The sequence below is a fragment of the Leptopilina boulardi genome, unplaced genomic scaffold (assembly GCF_019393585.1).
Source record: "Leptopilina boulardi isolate dan_hultmark-lab unplaced genomic scaffold, ZJU_Lbou_2.1 LbouV2_324, whole genome shotgun sequence".
NCBI classification, from domain to species: Eukaryota; Metazoa; Arthropoda; class Insecta; order Hymenoptera; family Figitidae; genus Leptopilina; species Leptopilina boulardi.
In genome coordinates, this window is record NW_026137890.1 from 2,161,430 (window position 1) to 2,185,689 (window position 24,260).

Below are 24,260 nucleotides of genomic sequence, written 5' to 3' on the forward strand. Positions count from 1 at the left end.
ATAAAATTTTTCAATATTAACATTTATTATTATTGGAGCAATATATGCTCGTAATCATGAACTTCTGAGGAAAACGAATATGTCAAAATAAATTAAACAATGTTTATATTTAAAAATTTTATAATTTTTTTGGAAAACTCATTAAGCGTCATAAAATAATATTGTCATTAAGCCCGAAAACGCCACACAGGCTCCCGCTGTAATTGACTTACTCGAGGTCTGATCCCGGGATAGGCCGATAGAGTGAGGATATACCACTTCCCTTTTCAGGACCCAATCCGTGATCGCTCGATTCGTCCTAACAGCTTTGGGTTGAGGGAAATTTTTTTTATTATTGTATATGCGATATAGATGATAACCGTTTAATCCCCGTGAGTGGAAGTGGTGTATCCATACTTAACTTACCAACATCTATCCCCGAGGACGCCACTCAGGCCTACCGTAATATCTGCCTCACGCGAGAACTTAACATAGGCCCGGATTGGTAGAGTGGGGGTATAACTTCTCCTCAATGGAGTGAAACGGCTACTGCTGATTTAAGATGCTGATGTAAGTCTACCGTTGCAACAACATTGTAGTAGTGTCGCTAAAAAAGCTTCTAATAGTCTCAGGTAACTTAACTTGATTATTATATAGTTTATAATATTTTTCTGCAATTTGTCGATAAATAACTTACTGCATGTGTTGAATCTTCTTATATTATATTTGTCTTTTTCATTTTTGTATTGGGCACAAAAAATTTATTCCTATTTTTGTATAGTATTAATAATTATTTATGTATTTTGAAGATAAAACATTGATTATTGAATAATTTTTTTATGCATAAAATATGGATATTGCATAATATTGGTATAGAAGATATTTGTTTCTATTGGTTGTCTTGAATGTTTCATATAAAAAATACTTCAATCCATTTAGTTTTTTTGGTATTTGATAACATTGGCTTTAAAGATATTTGGATTTTGAGGATAATAAAATATGATATTGGATAACATTGGTATTGAATATATTTTGATATTGGAAAAAAATATTGATTATTTGACCACAGTGAAAGTTGGTTTTTGGAAAAATTTTTTGGTATTGGATAATTTTGGCATTAAAGATATTTTGATTTTATGGATAAAAAATGATATTGCAGAACATTAGTATTGAATATATTTTGATATTGGAAAAAAATATTCATTATTTGACCACAGTGAAAGTTGGTTTTTGGAAAAAATTTTTGGTATTGGATAAGATTAGCATTAAAGATATTTGGATTTTGAGGATAATAAAATATGATATTGGATAACATTGGTATTGAATATATATCGATATTGAAAAAAAAATTTTGACTGTTTGATAATAGAGGATGCTGGCTTTTGGAAAAGTATTTAAATAGAAAGAAAGAGGTTTGAATATTGTTTTATGGGTGAAATAATAGTTTGTGAGTTGAATATTAATAAAAAGTGCAGAGGAGAATAAGTTAAATAATAATCATTATCGAAAATAATATAATATGGAAAAATATCAAACAACGCTAATTCACGTTCATATAAGACTATCATTGTTGCATTCGTTAGCTGAATTATAGTTAATAAAATATTTTATAGGTGAAACACATGTAAGTAAATTTATTAAAGCAATAAACTAAAATAGACGATTTGTTTTGAAAATTGGCTTTATCGGCAGTTTAAATTTGAAGAAGGATACCATGTCGAACATAAAAGAGTATTTTATTTTAAGTAATAATAATATAATGAGCAAGCATTTGATATCATTTTTTGAAAACAATTAATTAAATCATTTTCCGGCAGTTAGAATGTCTAATATTAGGATTTCGATTTGTAGAGAATGATTGGAATTGTCTTTTCATAAATCGAGCTAAAGAACTTCAAAATGGTGAACTAAACCTTTCATATTTTTCAAAGAGTTTTCCCAGTAAAAATGACAACAGAGTTCTGTCTACTGAAACTGAGAATGAAAAGAAAATACCCAAAGAAAAAAATTTGTCCTGTAAAATTTTCTACAGGAATTGAAGAGGGATTTACATGTTGATGTAAATTCAGTATGTACAACAGAAAATAATAAGAAAATAATTTCTAGTCTTATTGTTAAGGAAAATTTTGATCCCATGACATATCCTACAATGTTTCCTTTTGGTGATCCTGGATGGACTGTTAACCTTAAGCATACTCAAGGTACTTGTAATTTTATTCATTTACAATTTTATATGTATCGTCTTTCATAGAGAAGAAAAACGCGTGGATTGCCAAATGTGCGTTTAACTATATGTTTACGTACACAAATTTGCGATTCAGAAACATTAAATAAAATGATATGTGCTGAAATCACAGACGAAATAAAGAATCCAGAACTTTTTAACATTGTAAAGCGATTTTAAGTTCATGGGCCTTGTGGTAAACAAAATAGGAATTCACCCTGCATGGATCCTGAGATGGGTCATTTAAATGTATTGCTGACAATTCGACGATCGTTGCATATAATCTATATTTGAGTACAAAATTGAAAGGTCATATTGACTGGGAAATAATAGGTATTATATTATTATAACACCATAATGTTAAAATAGTAATACAGTAACGATTACAAAAATAATATTATTATTTTTGTGAGATCAAAATTCCAATAAGTGTCCGTCAAATAAAAATAAATTTTTAATTTTTCATAAAAAATTGTAGATATCGCGCGCGTTTACGCGCGTTTCTTTTAGCTAGTTCAAGTAATATTACATGCTGAACTAAGATACTTTTTATTTGATGAAAAAAAGTTACCCATGCGGGAATCAAACTCCGATCTTAACGCAAATTAGTCGAGAATTTTAACTAACAGAACAATTATACTTGTATCATGTTTAATTTATTCACAAATTATATAATTATGTATGTTGCATAGAGTTATTCATATTTTGTCAAACGCCTGACAACACTTCAAGTATAATTGGTCTGTTAGTTCAGAATCTGTTTTTAAATTTTATATTTAAATTTCATATTTAGGTATATTATTGCAGCATGATTGCTTTTCCAGCTGTGCAAGCTAGTGAAAAGAAACAATATGTCCTACTGGTGCAAGATTACTCGACAAACTTGCTACAAGATTGCCACGTTAGCTTAAAAAACCTTAAAACAATGCGCAGTCGGACTACACAGCCACACAAAAAAAATTATTGTTCTAACCTGGAGGTCTCATTATGTCTAGCTAATGTTTATGGGGTTGCTCAATCCGAATCCGAAGTCCATTTAACCCCATCAGATCAGGGTTTTGACATAACCCAATATGTCGGATGCTTTTTTGAAAAACTCATCAGATTCGCTTGCAACTTGTTACTCGGGGGTTATTAGGGTCGCTGATTACGAATTTCATGTAAGTTTTTTATAATTCAGAATGGCGGATCCAATATGGCGGACGCTTTTTTGAAAAATTCATTAGATTCGCTTGAAACTTGTTACTTGAGGGTTTTCAGGGTCGCTGATTACGAATTTGATGTCTATTTAACCCTATCAGATCAGATTTTTTTCTATCATCAAAAAATGACTTTATTTTTATATTGATTTAAATAAGGTCAGTTTTTTAAATCCTTTTACCGCCGATACTGGGGTTTCGATTCCCTACATCGTAACACGTTTCCTACATTGGTCTGCCATGACGACATCAAAGCCGTTATTCAGGAACTTAGCCGGATAGCGGACAATCTCCGTTGCCCACCGTTAAATGTTATTGGAGTTGTGAGATTTTTAGAGTATGATATAGTATTCGTAATCAATGACCAGAAAAACTCTTAAATACCAAGTTTCAAAAAATAGGAATTTATTGTTAAAATTTGTCCGACATATTGATTCGTCGTATTGAATTTTTGGAAACTGATATCAAATTCGGATTCAGCGACCTTAAAAACACCCGAGTAACAAGTTTCAAGCGAATCTGATGAGTTTTTCAAACAACCATCCGCCATATTGCATTCGCCATTTTGAATTAAAAAAACTGACATCAAATTCGTAATCAGCGACCCTGAAAACCCCCGAGTAATATGTTTAAAGCGAATCCGATGAATTTTTCCAAAAGGTGCCCGTCATATTGGTTTTTTGGGATTATGTCAAAACCCTGATCTGATAGGGTTAAATGGACCTCGGATTCGGATAGAGCGACCCCAAAAACATAAGTTAGATATAGTGAGACCTCCAGGTCAGAACCAAAATTTTTTTTGGGTATCTGTGTTATCTAAGATCTATGGCTTAGCAATACATTTTATCTCCCAGATATAATGCTCAGTATATATTTAAAAAACAAGTCGCAACTATAAAAACAAAATTTAATTTGACTTAATTAAAAATTATACTAGTGCGGGAAGCTTGCAGCAAGCTTATTACAAACTTGCAGCAATAGAATATTTTGTTACGTGCCACAGATTAGCCACCAACTTGCCGTGAAAGCTAGCATACTTTGCAAGGCATGTATGTTGTAAGTTTTTGTCGTAATTGGGTTGATTTGTAAGATTCATTTGTAATCAATAGTTGATATCATCTCATTTTTCCCAAACATTGCCAGACAATATCCCTGGCAGATTAACTGAATAAAATTCGTTCAGAGATTGATTGATCTGATCCGCTAGATTGATTAAATATTGCCTAAATTTTGACAGATAATATTTTCTCATGGCAGATATAATCAATGTCGCAGCAATATTGACTAAACATTGTCAGTTATTGTTAGAAATATTACTACGAAATATTTACACATTATTGTGGCCAGATGTTGTGCTATTTGGGATACTTGTTAAAAAAAACTTACCGCTCATAATATTGTCTCTAATTATCTGTACGTGACGGTCTCTGTCGGGCCTTGTATGTTCATGCCAAAAGCCAACCACATGACCCAGTTCATGAACGACTATTCCAAACTTATCACAATTTTTTCCAATACTGATTGCTTGTGGTCCATTTCCTCTTTTACCGACAAATGAACAGCATCTAAGCGAAAATGCAAATGTTTTTAAAATTAGAGGACTGAATTTTTAGAACATCATTGGATTTGCTTGAAACTTAGTATAGTCATACCTCGCAATTTGCATAACTCGCAATAACTTTATTTTTTGAAGAAATAAATACAATGTATTTTTTTAAGAGCCCTAAATTGGCCCTAAGTTCCTAAATATTTATTTGTTCAAAAAATAAAGTCTGAACTACTCTGGAGTAGTTTTTAAAGTTCGTGTATCGTTTTTAAACACTCAAAGGAAGTTCCATTTAAGAGCCCTAAATTAGCCCTGAATTCCTAAGTATTTTTTTCAAAATATTAAGTTTGAACTACTCCGCTGTAGTTTTTAAAGTTAGTGTATCATTTTTGAACACCCAATTTAATTTTATTTTAGAGCCCTAAATTATCCTTAAATGCGTATGTGTTTGTTTTTGAAAATATTGAGTTTTAACTAGTTGAGGGTAGTTTTTGTGGTTGACTATCTATCAGTTACTTGGCTGGGGTGGTTGGGGTGCAATTTAAAAAGTGAATTTAGTGCTATCGAAGAAACCTAATTTAGCTCTTAATTCCTATATGATTATTGTTTGATTAAATCGAGTTTAAATAATTTTAATTTTTTTGTACTTAGGGGTGGTTTAAAAATTTTAAATAGTCCCAGTTGGGAGCCCTAAATTCCTATGGAAGAAATTTTGAAAAATATTTAGTTTCTATAGTGTGGTACTTCTAGCTTGACGTCAAGCTAGCAGTACCAAGGGTTATTTTAAATAGGTAAGGGGGCCTACATTTTTGCATGTGGTACTAAATGAGCCCTAATTGAGCCCTTAATGTTGGCATATATAAAAACTTTTTTTGTGGAAGTGGTACTTCCAGGATAACCGACAAAATAAATATAAAATGGAGACTGTCAATTTCGTCTATCTGCGGCCATCGAGATCCTTTCTCATCATAACTGAGATGATAAAGGTCTCGATGAGCCGCCAGTTTTCGTGGGACTGGATCATCAGCACTACCATGTTCTCCGGTGTAACTGTAGTGTTTACACCGGTGAACATGGCCTGCCTCTCCAAGTCCCATCGACTGCAGGCAAAGAGGGTGTGCTCTACGTTGTCCACAGGGAACTGGCAGTAAGCACACACCTCACTCTCTCTCTTCTTAAAGCGCTGCAGGTACGAATTAAAACATCCGTGACCTATAAGCGCTTGTGTCAAATAGTAGGAGACCTCTCCATGGTTCCTACTTAACCAAGTGGCGAGTGTCGGTTTAAGGCGATAAGTCCATCGACCTTTTACCTTCCCGTCCCATCTTTCTTGCCATTTTTCGACGAGCCTGTGCCACGCTTCGAAGCGGATGCCGTCCTTGCTGGGTCGATCTTTCTCTTCAGAGGAATTCGCCTCTTTGAGAAGGAGGATAATTTCCTCCCTCTCAGGCGTCAAAAGATCTGCTGGCGGAACACTTGCAGGGACCTGCACAGCGCTCGTAGATACTGTGCGATAAGCAGAGGTGATACGTGAAGTAATGCATCTCTGCGCGGACAGCATCTTTTTACAGATGGTTGAACATCTGTTTGTTCTCAGGTAGGGGGCCCATGCCTCCAACATTTGGCATCACCCATGATAAATTAGCCTCACACTCTATTGCCTTGTTCGACGCCGTAGCTATGTAGTGATGGAAATTTAACCTTCCATCCAGTTCCACACCAAGGTACTTTATCTGTCTCCTCCACTTGACCTCGAATTCGTCTATCACAATTTGTGGGGATTTATAACCACGTCTGTCTGTGACCAGCAATGCTTCTGTCTTTTCCAGGGCCATTTGAAGACCTCTGGTTTCCAGCCAGCATTTTGCTAGCCGCAGACATTCGTTCACCAATGTCCTCAGAGCTTCCGCCGAGTCGGCAGCGCACACGATCAACGCGTCGTCCGCAAAACCGACGATCACCGCACCTTCGGGCAGGTCCATTCTCAGGAAGTCATCGTAAGATACATTCCATAAAAAAGATCCTACCCTCGAGCCTTGAGGGGCCCCACGCTGCATCTCTTCCTTAAGAATGCAGGTGTCTTCCTCGTAAATAACACACCTGTCGCTTAGATAATTATCCATAATCCGCAACAGGTAGGGCGGTATACCCTTCTGTATCAGCGACTCGATGAGATCTTCCCATCTCGCGGAATTGAACGCGTTCCGTATGTCTATTGCTACCAACGCGCAGAAGCTCTTCTTTTTATCTGGACCCAATTTGTTTTTCCCTTATCTGGCGAGGTCCACAACTGCCTTTACGGAATCCAAATGGGTTATCGGATAGACTATTCTCTCCAGTCAAGAGATATTGCATTCTCTGCAGAACCATGTCCTCTAGAAGTTTGCCCATCGTATCCAACAGGCATATAGGCCTGTAGGATGAGACCTTATCTAGAGGTTTGGCATCCTTTCTTAAGAGGACCAGCCTTTGCCTCTTCCTGTCTGGAAAGAACTCTCCTCTCTCTAGGCAGAGATTGAAGATGTCTAACAAAATCAAGGGGGAAGCAACAATCACCTCTTTTAGGATCTTGTTGCTTATCCCATCGATTCCAGGCGCCTTGCCTGTCTTCAATCTTCTACATGCTGCTTCCAATTCTTCAAGAGTAAAGAGTTCTTCCTCTGTGACTATGCAAGAACTCCAGTCCTTCTTAAGCCACGGCTCTGCAGGAGGAAACAGGGCTTTTATTACCTTTCTGACGCAATCGGGATTGTCCAGGCCGGGAGTCTTTTGCCTCGTTACTAATTTCTTAGTAACGATTTTGAAAGCCAGACCCCATGGGTCCTTCTCGACGTCTTCGATTAGGTCCTTCCAGCTACGGCGTCGCGACGCGCGGATCTCTTTGCTGAGGTTCTTTTTGGCCTCCTTGTATGCTTCCTTGAGCAAAGGATCTCCCTTTAACGCATAACGTTAATTTGACCCCTGAATTTAATTATTCTAATTATGATTTTGCAAAGGCAAATTTAGGCAGTATACTTATTTTTCTAGGTAATGCTGATTGGGATTTTATATTAAAGAGTGAGTCATTGGATAATGCTGTCTCGGCAAGAATTAATAATGATAATTTTATGCCATGGTTTTCTCACAAATTAAGACTATTAGTGTTTTTTTAAAAAAATAGCTCATCGAAAGTTTAAATGTACTAATGATCTATTAGATTATATTGATTATACAATATTATCAAAATTAAAAAACTTAAACGTTAATAAGGGAGCAGGTCCAGATCATATTCCGCCGTCCTTCTTAAGCTCATGCTGCTTTGTTTTTGTTAAGCCTTTATATATTTTATTTAATCTTTCCTTATCTTCGAACATTTTTCCTTGGGAATGGAAAAGAGGTATTTTTGTTCCTGTACACAAAGATGGTGATAAGAGGAATGTAGCTAACTACAGACCAATAGTTATACTCAGCTCTATTTCCAAAATCTTTGAAAATATAGTTTTTGACGAATTTTATAGATTAGCTGAACATTTAATAATTTATGAGCAGCATGGCTTTATGAAGCGCCGATCAGTACTGACGAACATGTCATTGTTTATTGACCCCATATGGGATCCTATATGGAATCCTGTATAGACACTGATGAGATTTTTCTTACGAGATGTCCTTATAAGATTTCGTATAGAATCTTATATAAGAAACCATAAGCGATCTCACAAAGGATCTCATATGGGAATTAACAGTAGGGGAGACTCTTGGTTTCTCTCGCAACGTGATCTGCTGGATATAGAGCTATCTCGCGGATAGATTTTTGTCCTTTCGCGTCGAATATGATTTTTCAGAAATTATTTTAGCAACTTCTGGAGTTCCTCAGGGTTTGCATCACGACGACCTTAAGGGGTTATGCCACTCTAGAGACCGAAAAAATAGGTGTTTTATGTGAATTTTTTTTAGAAAAACCATAAAGTCAATTAAAAATATAATATAAGAAGTTTATTATACATCTTTTTAGGTGTAAAAAAATAATTTCTTATAAATATTTCTTGAAGAATGGTGGCGCTGTAGCGGTCGTCCTTCGACTCCTCTATGGTTCAAGGGGTACGTGGCCGAACTAACTGCTCCTGTAAATTTTGAAATATCTTGAGTATCTAAATTTTTTTTTATTATATATTACAATAGCTAAAGTAACACGTAGGATTTTTTCGATATATTGATTCATGATCAAATGGCGCACTTCTAAAGTTAAACTTTCTAATTTCGACTAAAAAACCATCAGTTAATAGTTAATAACAAATTAACTATATAGAATAAAAAAAAATCCTACGTGATACCTTAAAAAATGTATTTTTAAAGATGTGTGTCAAATTTGAACCTAATCGGTTGGAAATTGTACGAGTTGTTGGTTCGGCCAACTCGAAAAATGTAGTTTGGAGATAAACGCGTTTAAAGTTTTAAGTTGTAAAAAACTTAAATAATTTCACAATACCTTTAATCTGCAATGCCTGCACCATATAATTGACCACTATAGTCTAGCAAGTAACTAGCGCCTTTGAAAACATCTGCCGTATACCTGCTGTAGATCCTTCAAAGATCACCCCCCGTAGAACTGACAAAATGAGCTCGCCGCGTACCGTGCAGCCTTGCAAGGAACTTCGAAAATAAATTATTTAGAGATTTTTCCGAGCCATAATCCTGCAATATGTTATTTCTGAGACCCTAAGGAACTATTTAAAGCAAAAAAAAAAGCGATTTTTTGAAAATCCTAGAGTGGCATAACCCCTTAAATTATATAAATCTATCACTTGTAAACAAGACTGTATTGATCTTCAGGCTGATCTTAGTAGGCTTGTCGATTGGTCCATCTTAAACAAGCTTTTTTTAAACATTAAAAATGTTATGCCATCTCATTTACTAAACATAAAAAATTTTCGAGCATTGCTACAAAATGGGTACAGAAAATATTTTTAGAGTGACCTTGAGGTAACATTAGTTTCTAGCATGGATTTTAGTACACACATATATGTCAAACAATTAATAAGGCCAAAAGAATCCTGGGCTTTGTCATCCGTAATACTTCTTTTTTTACAAACATTTTGTCCTTAAAAATACTTTTTTCTCACTTGTTAGACCTATTATAGAGTTTGCTTCTCTTATTTGTCAGCCTTAGGGTAAATGTGGGTATTCTCGCGATTTCGCTTTTTTCTATAAAATTTCACAATTACGTTCCGATTCATTCGCTGAAAAAATTTACACTGTTAATTTAATATTATGAGTATCAAATAAAAATAATATATTAGTTATTTAATGTATCGTTAAGTTTTTACAAATTGTTAAATCTCGTTAGAGCAGCAAGTTTGGTAAAATGCTCATCGCATTGTGAAAAAAGGTTTTCCAAAAAACGTCTTTTGTATTGATATTTATGCTCCAAATTTTGTTATTCTTTTTTTATTCGATAAAGTAACGTTTTTTTTATTATAACACTTTACCTAATATAGATCCGACTTTTTTTCCTTTTGCTTCCTCGTGGAGGAAGCTTTGTAGTCCTTTCGTTTATAAAATTTTTAAAAATGGTGAAAACAAATTTTCCTCTATATAGAAACATATTATATGAGATCCTAATTAATTGTCCCAAAAAAAATTTTATCGTCTTTTTTCCAAAAAGTTTTTTTTAATTGAAAAAATTTTTAAACATAAAAATTTAAGGTAATATATAATATAATCGTCTTTGTTAAGTCAGTACGAATCGATTGGTATATAAAGTATAGATTTGATTAAAATTTAAAGAATTAATGAAATTTAAAAAATCAAAAATTCACATTTTGGCTAAAAAATGTTGTGTTGTTTTTAAATTCATGTTTATATATGAAATAATTTTATTCCCTGCATTAAAACGAATTGGTTATGGTGTATATAAAGTATAGATTCCATTTAAATTTTAAGAATTAATAAAAATTAAAAAATCGAAAATTCATATTTTAGCTAAAAAAATTTTGTGTTTTTTAAATTTAAGTTAATACATAAGATAATTGTATTACTTGCATTGAAACGAACCGATTCGTATATATAAAGCATATGTTACACCCAAAATGAATTAAAATTTTTTTAATTTTTAAAAAAATTTAATTAATTTAATACAGTTTTCTACGCGAAATGTTTTAAATCAATCAATTGAACTGGAGAATTCATAGCTTCCTTTACGAGAAAGCAAATTTCTTGCTTCACGCAATAAGAAAGCAAAATTTTTATGAAATAAACATAAAGGATCCCTCCTTGTTTATATTTATAATACGGTAACATGCACACATTTTTAAAAGGCGCGTCAAATGCCGCGACTCATTTCTCATGCAAACATGCCTGTACACCTAACCTATAAATTGTCGACACATAACCTGATTTACTCAGTCATCATAATAAAAATGTAAAAAGTTTTAAGTTTTTAATATAATTTAAATATAAGCAACAAAAATATGGGAATTACCAAAAGAAGGCGAAAGAAAGCAGTAAATTATAGATAAAAAAAGATCCGTATACAAACATCATCGCGGCATTTGGCACACGGCATTTGGGTCATAAAGGTTTTGACATCGCGGTAATGTATACACTTACATTAATTTTTAAAATGTCTTTTATTTAATAAAATATACCTTATATGACATTATTAATTTTTTATTAACAGAAAGTATACTTAATGATCAATTAAAAAAAAATTACACTAATATCTTGTAAAATGTGTTTTATTTTTTTATCAAACTCTCGTATTCATAAAAATCGCGGTAATACCCACATTTACCCTATCAGGATTCACTATTAATTGAACTTGAACGTATTCAAAACAGATTTTTACGTTTTCTTGCGAGACGGGCAGGCGTATTCCATCAATTGAACAAAGATTTTTGTACAACGACTTTCCCTGTGGGCAAAAAACCATGTTCGTTCTAAAAACGTTTTAAGGACGTTCTTAGAACGTTTCATGTCCGCCAAATAATGTTCTGGAACATTTTAAGAACATGGATGTTCAAATAATGTTCCAGAACATTATTTGGTGGACATGGTTATTTACTCATTATTTAGAACGAACATGGTTTTTTGCCCACAGGGTTCATACTTTGAATTTTTACGGAATATCTTTAAACATGTTTATTACTAAGATACGAGAACTTGTATACCATTACGATTAAACTGTTATTATCTTCGCTTAATTTTTATATTTTGTTAATTTTCAAATCGTTTATTATAAATACAATTGTACGAAAGGGCACTGCCCGTAAACATGTTAATAAATAAATAAATTTATGAGGAGAAAATTTGCAATTTTATTATTCCAAATAAGAAATATTTTGTAAAAATTTGTATCTTTTCACAAAGGATAATATTTTTAGGGAATTTATCTATGAGAACTAAACAACTGTTATAAATCGACAAACTTTTAGTTTATAATTTAGCCGCAGTAAAGGCTCATTAAGTTATAAGATGAGTCCAGATGATTTTTCCTGTCTACCTGAATTATACCTCTAACAAAGCTTGCAACCCTTCTCAAATTCCATTCCTCCAATTCAAAATTTTACTGTAATACTTGGACATTTCCGAGCTGTATTTTTATAATCAGAAACAATTTATCTCTCAAAACAGAGAGATCCGTTCCGCCTATTATACACGCAATGTTTCCACTATTGAGGCATTTTACGGGTAATGTCCTAAGTTAAAAAATTAATTTCTCGAAAAAAAGTGAAAGTTGGGGAAATTCTTGTCCTACCTGATAGTAAAATATCCCCAAAAATTTTTTTGACTTTTTTGAAATTTTGGGGGAGATATAGGGGGGGTCAATTTTATCAGTTTTTCCTGACACTGCCTACTATTTGAATTTTTTCTGTCTATAAATTGAAAAAAAAAAATTTTGGCAGTTATATTTTTTGAAGGTTTTTTCATGCTCTTTCCAATGGTGAATTTCGTTTTGTAAAATTTTTAAATTTTGACCTTGATTTTCTGTGATTAAACATAAATTTGCTATTTTCACTAAAATCGATGCGTTTTTTTAAGTAAATAATTGCAAACGAAAGCTGAGGTTTTATCCGATCTGTATAAAAATTTTCAGAATGCCGATTTTTTTTGTTTTGGAGATATTAAATATCAAAGATTTTATGTCCGCGCGCTCCAGTGTTTACATCTATCGCTGCGTGGTATGAGTCAACCGCCTCGCCGCGTGCGCCGACATAAAATATTTGACATTTAATATCTCGAAAATAAAAAAAATCGTCATTTTGAAAATTAATATACAGGTCGGAAAAAACGTGTCAGTTGGCAGGGAAAACTGATAAAATTGACACCCCTCTATCTCCCCCAAAATTTCAAAAAAGTCAAAAATTTTTTTGGGGATATTTTACCATCAGGTAGGACAAGAATTTCTCCAACTTCCACTTTTTTTCGAGAAATTAATTTTTTAACTCAGGACATTACATGTAAAATACCTCTATTGTAAATTTTAAAATTCTATGAGGGGTAAAATTCCTGTAACGTACTAAGTGAAAAAAGTAGATCGGATCGGGCTGTAACTTGCACATAGTTCAGCCCTAGGGGTGAGTACTTTAACCACAAAGTAATGTTAGGTTTTTTCCAAAACTGTAGGAGAGGGGAGGTTAAATTATTTTGAAAAATTTAAACAGTAAATTGTTGAAGACTTTGTGGGTGCGCGTTTAGTTCACCCCACTTTCTTCCCCAACCGGTGTATGCGTGTGCTTGTGTGAGTGCCATTCTCACCACGAGAAACGTTCTGACTGTCGACGAGGCAACACGCATGGTGCGTTGGGTGAGAGGGGAAAAAGGAGTGTGCGGTGTGTAACCTGGAGTGTAGTGCAGATATATAAATTGTTATATGTCAAATTGGAGTCCTGATTTTATCCTTGGTCCCGAGCCCTTCCCGAGGAGTTAATTATTAATAATATTGGAGCCAAAATACACATACAATCTCCATAACTTATAACATTTAAATAGAAAGATGAAAAAAATTTGAACTATATATTATGTTTTCGAAAGGTTTCTTCCTGCTCTTTCGTATGGTGCACAATTTTTTTCTCAAAAAATTAAAAATTCGACCCTTTTTTTGAAAATCAAAAATTTTTTTGACTTTTTTTTAAGGTTAAAAATGTGTATTTTCATCACAACAAGTATTGACATGTCCTTTTTTGTTATTGTCGGGAAATTAATTAATTAATTTTAATAAAAAATGAAGTATTTTACAAATAAATAAAGTTATTGCAATTCTGAAACTACCAATTGAAAGCTGACGTAATTCCGCATCCAACGAGCCCTATATGTAAACTATTAGGTTCAAATACTTTTTATTTGGATTAAAAAAATATGTATTTGATTCAAATAACTTAAATTATTTAAATCGCATTTATTTGAACCGAATAAATCCTATTTGGTTCACTTAAATAATTAAATAAATTGAATAAATGAATTTATTTAATACAAATAATGAGTTACTTGAAACTATTTATTCATTTACAGTAATACCCCGGACTTACGCGATAGGTAGGACCGAGCGACGACCGTGTAATTCGAATTCGCGTAAATCGGGGTTTAAGTTTTCATATAAAATAAATACAATAATTTAGAATTTAGAAGAAATATGTTTAATAAAATATCAAGTAAGAAAACTATTTACATTTTTATGAATAAAAACAACGTAAAAAACAATAATAAATTATTTATTAATTAATTACGAGTTAATTCGCACGACCATAAAAAAACCGCGTATCTCCGAATTCGCGTAAAACGGGGTAGCGTAAGTCGGGGTTTTACTGTATTTCACTCAAATATTTCGTTTATTTGATACAAATAAAAAGTATTTGACACAGAAAATTTCTGTAATTGATTCAAATAAACTTAATTACTTAATACAAATAATTCGTTATTTAATGCTAATACACTATTTTATCAAGACAAATAAAACAATATTTCAATCAATTAAATATTTATTTGAAACGATAATAATGATTTACTTGAAAAAATTATTTTTTAATTTCACTTAAATATTTCGTTTTACTGAAACAAATAAAAAGTAATTGATACAATAAATTTATTTTATTAATTCTTATTAATTAAATTATTTAATATAAATATTACGTTATTTAATGTTAATACACTATTTTATTAAAGAAAAATAAAATATTTTGATCAATTAAATATTTATGTGTAATGAGAATAATGAGTTACTTGATACTATTCATTTATTTATATACATTATTTAATATTCTAAGTCCAAAAGTCAAATATTTTTTCATCAACAAAAAATTAATGTTTACAATGATTCAGAACAACGAAAAACGTTTTTTTAATAAAAATATATTTATACTTTTTTTGAAAATTCACCTGGGATGATTCATGTTAATCATAAAGCATATAATTAATTATATTTTATAAAATGCATTTAATTGGAAAATATAATTTATTTCTCAGGTTTGCGTTTGATCATTAATTCTATGTATGAATTAGTTGAAAAATGAAAATATCCGTTCATACACGGAGAGAAAAATCTAGCTTTTATAGTATGAGGAGGCATACGTTTAAGGTATGAAACTTTTTCATGCAATTTTAGTCAAAAAATTCTAGCGATATCTGTAAGAACTCTTTCGTTTTCAGCATGAAAGCAATCAATGGTAAAATGAACATACTCTCATAGGAAGAACTTCAAGCTCTGAAAGCAGGAGCGCCATGCGGCAAAAGTATAGAACACAGTCCTACTAGGATTGCAAGAGTCTCATGCTTTTTCGGTATGAGACTCTTGCAACAGGAGTTTAAGCCACGCCCCCTTTAAATTTACATAGTTCAAAATGATTTGCTTGTTTTTATTAAACTGTGAGATACTGTATATGAATAAGTAAATGTAGATAAATGATTTTAATATATATAAATATATATATATATATATATATATATATATATATATATGGGACGTTCCACGTCAAACGGAACAGAGCTCTAGCCAAAAATTGGCTTGATAAAAAAATCGTTTAAGGGCTGAAAAAACTTGTACACTCTTGTACTTTCGAAAGCAGATGGGCGATTTCAGAAATTCAATATGGCGGCGCCTCTAGATGTGATATAAGTCATCAATGTCACGATTCGACAAATACAAACATGAATAAAATTTCCAAAATTAATTAAATTGAATCAAAAAATACACTTTTAAGCATTTTTGTGGTCGCTGAATACGAATCTGAAGTCAGATTTTAAAAATTCAAAATGGCGGATCCAAAATGGTGGTCGATTTTTGTTAAAACTAAATATTTTTTCTCAAAACTAGTTACTCGGGGGTTTTTGGGGTCGCTGAATATGCATCTGCAGTCAGATTTTAAAAATTCAAAATGGCGGATGCAAAATGGTGGTCGATTTTTGTTATAACTCAATTTTATTTCTCAAAACTGGTTACTCGGGGGTTTTTGGGGTCGCTGAATGCGAATATGTTGTAAATAAAATAATAATAACAAAAAACTAAGCGCATATGAAAAATAAAAAAATAATATGTAAAATTAATGAGTAGTAAAGTGTTTGTAAGGACTTTTGATATTTAAATCTTTCTTTTACATAGGTAAAATCATAAAGCTCTAAAAAATATACACTGTTAGTTACAATGCTATCGTTCATAAAAGGTTTCAAAGACACTTGGCTAAAAAATATACAAGTGATCCTTTGTTTTAAAAATAAGCGACCTTTAAAACACCCGAATAACATATTTAATCAAAAATATCTAATTTTATAATTAATTCATCGACACCGAAAACACCCAAATAACAAGTTTCGAAGAAAAAATTGAATTTTAACGAAAATCGACCACCATTTTGGATCCGCTATTTTGAATTTTTAAAATCAGACTTCAGATTCGTATTCAGCGACCACAAAATCCCCCGAGTAACCAGTTTTTTAAAAAAATTGAGTTATAACAAAAATCGACCACCATTTTGGATCCGCCATTTTGAATTTTTAAAATCTGACTGCAGATTCATATTCAGCGACCCCAAAAACACCCGAGTAACCAGTTTTGAGAAAAAATATTTAGTTTTAACAAAAATCGACCACCATTTTGGATCCGCCATTTTGAATTTTTAAAATCTGACTTCAGATTCGTATTCAGCGACCCCAAAAATGCTTAAAAGTGTATTTTTTGATTCAATTTAATTAGTTTTGGAAATTTTATTCATGTTTGTATTTGTCGAATCGTGACATTGATGACTTATATCACATCTAGAGGCGCCGCCATATTGAATTTCTGAAATCGCCCATCTGCTTTCGAAAGTACAAGAGTGAACAAGTTTTTTCAGCCCTTAAACGATTTTTTTTATCAAGCCAATTTTTGGCTAGAGCTCTGTTCCGTTTGACGTGGAACGTCCCATATATATATATATATATATATATATATGTCGCGCTACAAAGAAAGGTATATAAGAAGCAAAGAATTTTAGATTATGTTTTAAATTTTAGGAATGAAAATACACAAATAGGATCAACTTTTAATACAAACCATTGATCTTCAAGTTTTCATTACACCAAAAATATTTAATAAAAACTAATTTTGATCTTACTTAATGAAATAGAAACTTCTCATCAAGGTAAAATTGTATCAAACATTATAATAATGAAATAAATTTATACTTAATAAAATAATGGGAAGTAATTGATTTATCCAATAATTTTAATTTAAAATATTCAAATAGAACAGTTTAAACTTTTAAGAATTATTGAATTTTTGAATGCGTGAAGAACGTATACAAATTTCTGAAATTTTGAAATGTGTTATGATTTTTAGAATAATTTACATTTGGAAAAGATGGAATGAACTTTCTTTAAATATTTAAATATATAGACGTATCATTCATTTTTTTAATCTTTGTTCTTATATCGGTGTAAATTTACACACCTACAATTAGAAAATAAATAAAAAGATAACAAAAAAAAATTTATATATAAATCGAATTTTTATTAAATAATTTCTGGCATTAATTCTTACTATCTTCGCATTACATATATTTCTCATAGAACGTGGGATTATCATTTTATACAATTATTGAGTATAAAAAAATTTATTAAAATAATTTAATATTCATACTTACATTAAATCAAAAACATCAAAAATACGAACAAAAAACGAACACAATTCGTCTGTTATCAATCACTGCGATTCACATACTGATATCAGAAATTCGAAATAGCCCATGCGTCGCTAACGTTTTCACGCAAAGTATATAAGTGGGCGTGGCTTAAACTCCTGTTGCAAGAGTCTCATACCGAAAAAGCATGAGACTCCTGCAATCCTAGTAGGACGGTGTTCTATACTTTTGCCGCATGGCGCTCCTGCTTTCAGAGCATGAAGTTCTTCCAATGAGAGTATGTTCAACATACCTTTCTACCATTGATTGCTTTCATGCTGAGAACGCATGAATTCTTGCTCTAATTGTAGGAAAAATTCATGCTGGAATAGTAAGAACTACTTTCATACTATAAAAGCCAGATTTTTCTCTCCGTGTAGTATGCAGAAAATACATAGTTTTTAATTAATTAATTTATTATTTTTAATCAGTTAATCAATTAGAACGTTAATTAATAAATTTAATTTGAGTAAGATTTTAATTTAGAAATGGAAAAATTAGTAAATAAATATATTATTTATTCAATTCAAATTTTGATTTATTTGAATCAAAAAATTCTTTCATTTTATGCAAATAAATTATGTATTTGGATCAAATAAAATAATAATTGCCGCAATTAAAGAGGTTTTAGTTTCAATTAAAACAATTACTTATGATAAATAATCAAATATTTGATTGAAGAAAAATATTTTATTGATGAAAATAAATATTTATTTGAATCAAAAAACATGCAGTATTGAATGAAATAATTTTCATAATTGATTCAAATAATTATTTATTAGCTTGAAATATTCCATGTATTTGATTTGAATACTTTGTATTTGATACAAATTATTATTTATTTGGCACGATAAAATAAAATACTTAGGTTTAGTAAATGTGTATTTGGTTCAAATACATATTCTGCCGCCCCAACAAGAATAACCGTATCTGCATTTAGGATGAGTCTCCTACTTGCCACTGCCACTGCCACCAATAAGTGACTTAACCAAAATGTAGTTACTGCTACTCTCGTTGGGACGGCAGTATTTATTAGATAGTAGACAAGTAAATAATGTATTTGAATCAAATACTTTTTATTTGATCCAAATAATTTTTTTTTTCAGTGTAGGTTGAAATTCTATTTGAAATAAAGTTCTACCTGTTCCCGTCTTGGAAAAATCCATGAAAAACGTTCTTTATTTGATAAACAATAAAATTATTTTCAATTCATAAAGTAAGAACTTCTCACAAGATAAACTTTTTTGTAATTAGATAGTTGCCATGTCAACCTCACTGATAATAAATAATGTGTTAATATTACAAAGTATATACTTTTTGCAGATGTGAAACTTACAAGTTTCATACCTAGAGCACCGTGATTATTCATGGGACGACTTTTTAGTGTATTATATTATATTACAAAAATATTGTAGTGTATAAGTTAGCTATCTTTTGGTTTTTCTGATGTAATGAGCAAATGTATTCATATTGAATTTAAACTTTTAATTTTATTATTCGAAATTAAATTGAATTGAGTAAAATTTATTCAAGTATAAGCGACATATTCAACAGTTATACAGTACATCAAATTATTTGTTCAAACAATACACAATGATTATATGAAAAATGACAACTTACCCACAAGATCTTTCTGTAAAAACTATGTAGTTAGGATGTTCTCTTGGAATCCTTTCGACAAATTTTACACAAGTGAAGTTCTCCCAATGTCTCATGGCTTGTTTAAATAGAGCTTTGTGGGCTCCAGAGAAATTTCCATCAATTTCATAGGGGATAACTCCGTGGTCCCAAACTCGTTCTTTTCGAGCAGTAGCTGCTCTTCTACTTCTGGAGAATTGAATATAATACTTTGCATCTTGTGTGCTCTCCAAAAATTTTGGTTTCTGTTGTTTCTGGAATTCAACTGATCGTAAACGCCTGTCGTGAAGAGAAACTGCTTCATTTGAAGATTCTGCAGAATTCGTAGTAAAAATTGACCGATGTACCATTTTATCAAATTTCGGTCGTAACAGACGTTCTCTTTTGTATCTTTGGATTCTGGAATGTTGTTCTGCATTAAATTTTTTAGTTCTATTAATCAATATCGATTAATTCTTAATAAGCAGTTGCAAATACACTAAAATGCATTAATGCTTTCCTTCCGATTGGACGGCGTTTTAAAAAGTCGTGACATGATTACTTATAATACGCCACGAATTAACAACATTTTGATAGATGTGTCACGACTTTTTAAAACGCCGTTCAACTGGAAGGAAAGCATTAATGCATTTAAGTGCAAATTCTTTTATTTTTTTTGACGTTTACAATTAGACATGTTTAAAAATAGCGTTTTCAATGTTTTAGTCTAAAGACGTTGACGAAAAATGTTAACAAAACATTGCCATAGACCGAATTCATCTCAAGTCATGCTGTCAGTGCGATGGTTTATTGAGAATTAACTTCAAAACAAAATGTTTTCTGCTTGAAAAATTAAAAAACAAACAACAATGCGAAAAAAATGTCGGAAGTATAAAGAAACAGCTTTTTCATGAAATTTTTTATTATAATTATGCAACTTTTGTTATTTCTATCCATAGTTAAATGCTAGCCACCATCTAGGTGTTGAAGCAAAGTCATCTGCATTGAACTTTTGATAAAATAGAATTCCATTTTGTTTATTAATGAGGATGCTATCATTCTATTCTTTTATAATAGTAATCGAGGTAGTAAAACAGCGTCATCTCCAGGGAAGTTTAAGCACAATAAAAATGTTATATTTTCTAGGGAATTTTATCTAAATAAGAATATTAAAACCCTTTAAATGCATTTCATAGGATGCCGTCAATTGCGGTGAACTAGATATAAAAAATATCTTCTCTAGAAAATTTTTACCAGAATAAAAATTATAATATAACCATATTCATGATGGTAATTATTAAAATACATTATTTTCGGGATTCATTTTATTCTAGTAATTAATGAAAAATTTGATTATCAATTTCTGAAAATGTATCAGAAAAGTCAGAACTTCCGCGAAGATGATGTTCCTTTAATATCCAGATTACCATACTTAAGTGCAATGATGACAGCATTCTCATATACATATAAATTGAAATTTTATATAACCAAATGTTTCACAAAGATGACATTGTTTTATCGACATAATTAGTGGTTAGGATTTATCTAAGGTTAGAAATAACATAAAGTACGTGATTTTAATAAAAATTTTATGTTTTATTTTACGTCCTGGATTAGTTCTTCATTACTGAAGTTTTTGATGAAGTAATTTTAGTAACTGAATAAGTTATGTTAAAGAATAATTGGAGAAAGAAGACTAGAAACAGGAGGTGTAACTCAGCCATGAGTCCTATGAAAAGAGGTGGTAAGAGTGGTGGAGACATATCTTGCCTGGGCTTTTCGTTCGGCTTACACTCAGTAAATTTCTGACCATACTAATGCATTTGATATGCATCTTGTTATGGGAGGGATTTGTGCTTATGCTATGCGTATGTATTAGTGAGAGCAGAAATCTACTGAGTGTAAGCCGAAACGAAAAGCCCAGCCAAGATATCTCCCCATTTCTCTTAACCAACACTTACTGCAAGAGTAATACCTCCTGTTTCTAGTCTTCTTGAATGGGAGGCAGTGTTAAAATATAAAAATTGAAAAAATTAAAAACTTCCGAAAAAAGTGTGGCGTACTGTTTTAAAACTCAAATGGGCCATGAACACTTGTCACAAATACGCAAAAAGCTGTCTAAAATTTAAAAAATTGGTCAAGTGCGAGATACACTCGCATACCTAGAGTTCTTTTCTCGATTATTTAAATGTTTATTTAATTTACAAAAAATAATTTGTCTATAATTTTCTTTCAGTTTGCTTGTAAATATATACATATATATGTACAGAGTTTGAGATGGTTGGCTAAAAAATTGTTAAATTTAAGATGAAAAGGAATTTTGATCTTTTTTCAGGATTTTGGAGTTTTTGTTGTGAACAAATATTTATGTCACTTTCAAAAGGGTTACCTATATTTTTCATGAAATCTACACGTGAAATTAAATATGTGTACCAAGTTTTGGGAATATAACTATATTAAATTTAATTTCAATCGGGTTCGCTATAATTTTCCTTTAATCTACTCGCAAATTTACGTATGTATACCAAATTTGAACATCCTAGCTCCAAAACTGTAAAAGTTAATTTGGGGGACACAATTTTTTCCAAAATTTCGAGTTTTTGTTCTATAACTATATTAAATTCAATTCTAATCGGATTCGCTATAATTTTCGTTTAATCTACTCGCGAAAATACGTATGTATACTAAGTAAATAAACTTTCAATTTCGACTTTTCTCTCTACGTAGTCTTTTTAACCCATGAAGAACATTTATTTTTTTAAGCAAGAAGCACACCGGGGGTCTGCGTGATTCCATGCAGTTTTCCAAACCCTACCATTTTTAAATTACCCATGATTAGAAATTTTAAAGTGTCTAAAAATATTATGAAAAAATTGAAAAGAAAAAAAAACTTTAAAAATTATGTTTTTAGTAAATAGATTGTAGTTTTTGTAATTTTATAATATTTTTAGGGTATATTTTAGATTTGTATTCTCGAATAATAATAATATGAGAAAAATATAACCCTATAGTGTAATTTAAAAAAAGATATTTATTATGCATGTTGACGTTGGTAGCTTTATCATATGCGTTAAACCGTATGATTTGGTATTTGGTGTATGATTTCATGTGTGAATTTATGATTTTCTTTCTACATAGAAACCTATGTTAATTCCTACATTATTTCCTATAATTTTTCTGGCATATTATTTTTGTCAATTACCTACGTCAATTTCCTTCATAATTATCAACATCAAATCTTATAAAAAATATCATATAAAATTCTAAAGATTTCTTTATGTAAAATCTTACATAAAAGTATTAAAATAGGAAACCATAATTATGGGATTTCATGTGCATTCTTGCATATGATTTCACATTGACTTGAACTTAAAAAATCATATGAGATTTCATGTAGATTCTGAAATATCTAACTAAGATTTCACATAAGATATAAGTTCTATAAAAGTCAAATATTATCCATTTAAAGTCAGGTAAGTGTTATATTTTCATAAATTTAGTATATTCCATTCTAGAACATTATTTGAACATCCATGTTCTAAAAATGTTTTAGAACATTATTTGTCGGACATGAAACGTTTTCAGAACGAACATAGTTTTCTGCTCTTTTAGATATCTAGAAAGGATTTGGTTCTTATTCAAATAGTTTTTTCAAACTCACTTTTTTTCAAACATTCGCCTTGAGGTTAGTTGAGCAATAGTTGCTCAATTAACCCCCTTGGGTGAAAATGAAAATAATATATAATTATATATTTTATTTTAGAATGCGGATATATAAACTTTAAGAGGTTCTTACTCTTATGAATAATTAAAAAATGCTGTCAAAGAAGGAAAAAGTGTGAATGCGTCTGAAGATACTGAAGATACATTAAAATTTTAGCCTCTTGGACTGATAATAAGATGGCCGGGAATGATTGGCTGACTTTGTTTTTAAAACAAAATCCCGAGTTATCTATTCGAAAGCCAGAACCCACCAGTCTTGGTAGTGAAACTTTATTTAATATTCAGAACGTCAAAGACATTTTTGACAAATTAGCTGAAGTAATAGGTAAATATCGATTTACTGCGTTTGAATTTCCCCGAAAAATTTTCAAGAGCTACTTTATTAATGGCTGCTTCCGTGACTATATAGGAGCAGATAATGCCAGTGGATGGGTTACGGACGAAGAATTCTTGCAGTTTATACAGCATTTTATAAAATATGTAAAACCATCTAAAAAGCATCGTGTTTTGCTAGTATTAGATAACCACTCCTCTCATTTATACACAAAAAATTAAAAGGCATTAAAATAAGCTGCAACGCTTCTTATTTTAATCCAATTTTGCTTATTTTAATACAAAAATGGATTAAAATAAGCAAAATTGGATTAAAATAAGAAGCGTTGCAGCTTATTTTAATGCCTTTTAATTTTTTGTGTACTTGGAGACATTGAATTTTGCTAAAGAGAACGGTATTGTTATGTTGTCATATCCACCTCATTGTAGCCACAAGCTGCAGCCTTTAGACATCTCAGTATTCGGACCGTTCAAAAAGTATTGTGCTTCTGCTCAAGATACATGGCTAAAAAATG

The 24,260-nt window shown here is 31.2% G+C and overlaps 1 protein-coding gene and 1 long non-coding RNA gene across 6 annotated transcripts in view; both read right to left on the bottom strand.

Moving 5' to 3' along the window:
* The window catches only part of LOC127284386 (tolloid-like protein 2), a 228,910-nt gene that overhangs the window by 90,966 nt on the left and 113,684 nt on the right, over nucleotides 1–24,260 (bottom strand). For 3 of the 5 annotated variants that reach the window (XR_007843472.1, XM_051309786.1, XM_051309788.1), the window contains 2 exons: nucleotides 19,693–20,109; nucleotides 4,789–4,967 (listed from right to left, as the gene is read on the bottom strand). Coding sequence is in view for 4 of the 5 variants with exons in the window: in XM_051309786.1 (XP_051165743.1) it covers nucleotides 4,789–4,967; nucleotides 19,693–20,109 (596 nt within the window). In the remaining variant the exon portion in view is untranslated. Of the gene's footprint in view, nucleotides 1–4,788; nucleotides 4,968–19,692; nucleotides 20,123–24,260 lie in introns of all 5 variants that reach the window. The other 2 variants (XM_051309789.1, XM_051309787.1) reach the window with 2 other exon arrangements.
* Nucleotides 8,899–9,708, bottom strand: LOC127284394 (uncharacterized). Its single transcript, XR_007843474.1, has 2 exons — nucleotides 9,414–9,708; nucleotides 8,899–9,048 (listed from the first exon to the last, which is right to left on the bottom strand). It is a non-coding gene; the product is annotated as an uncharacterized LOC127284394 (long non-coding RNA).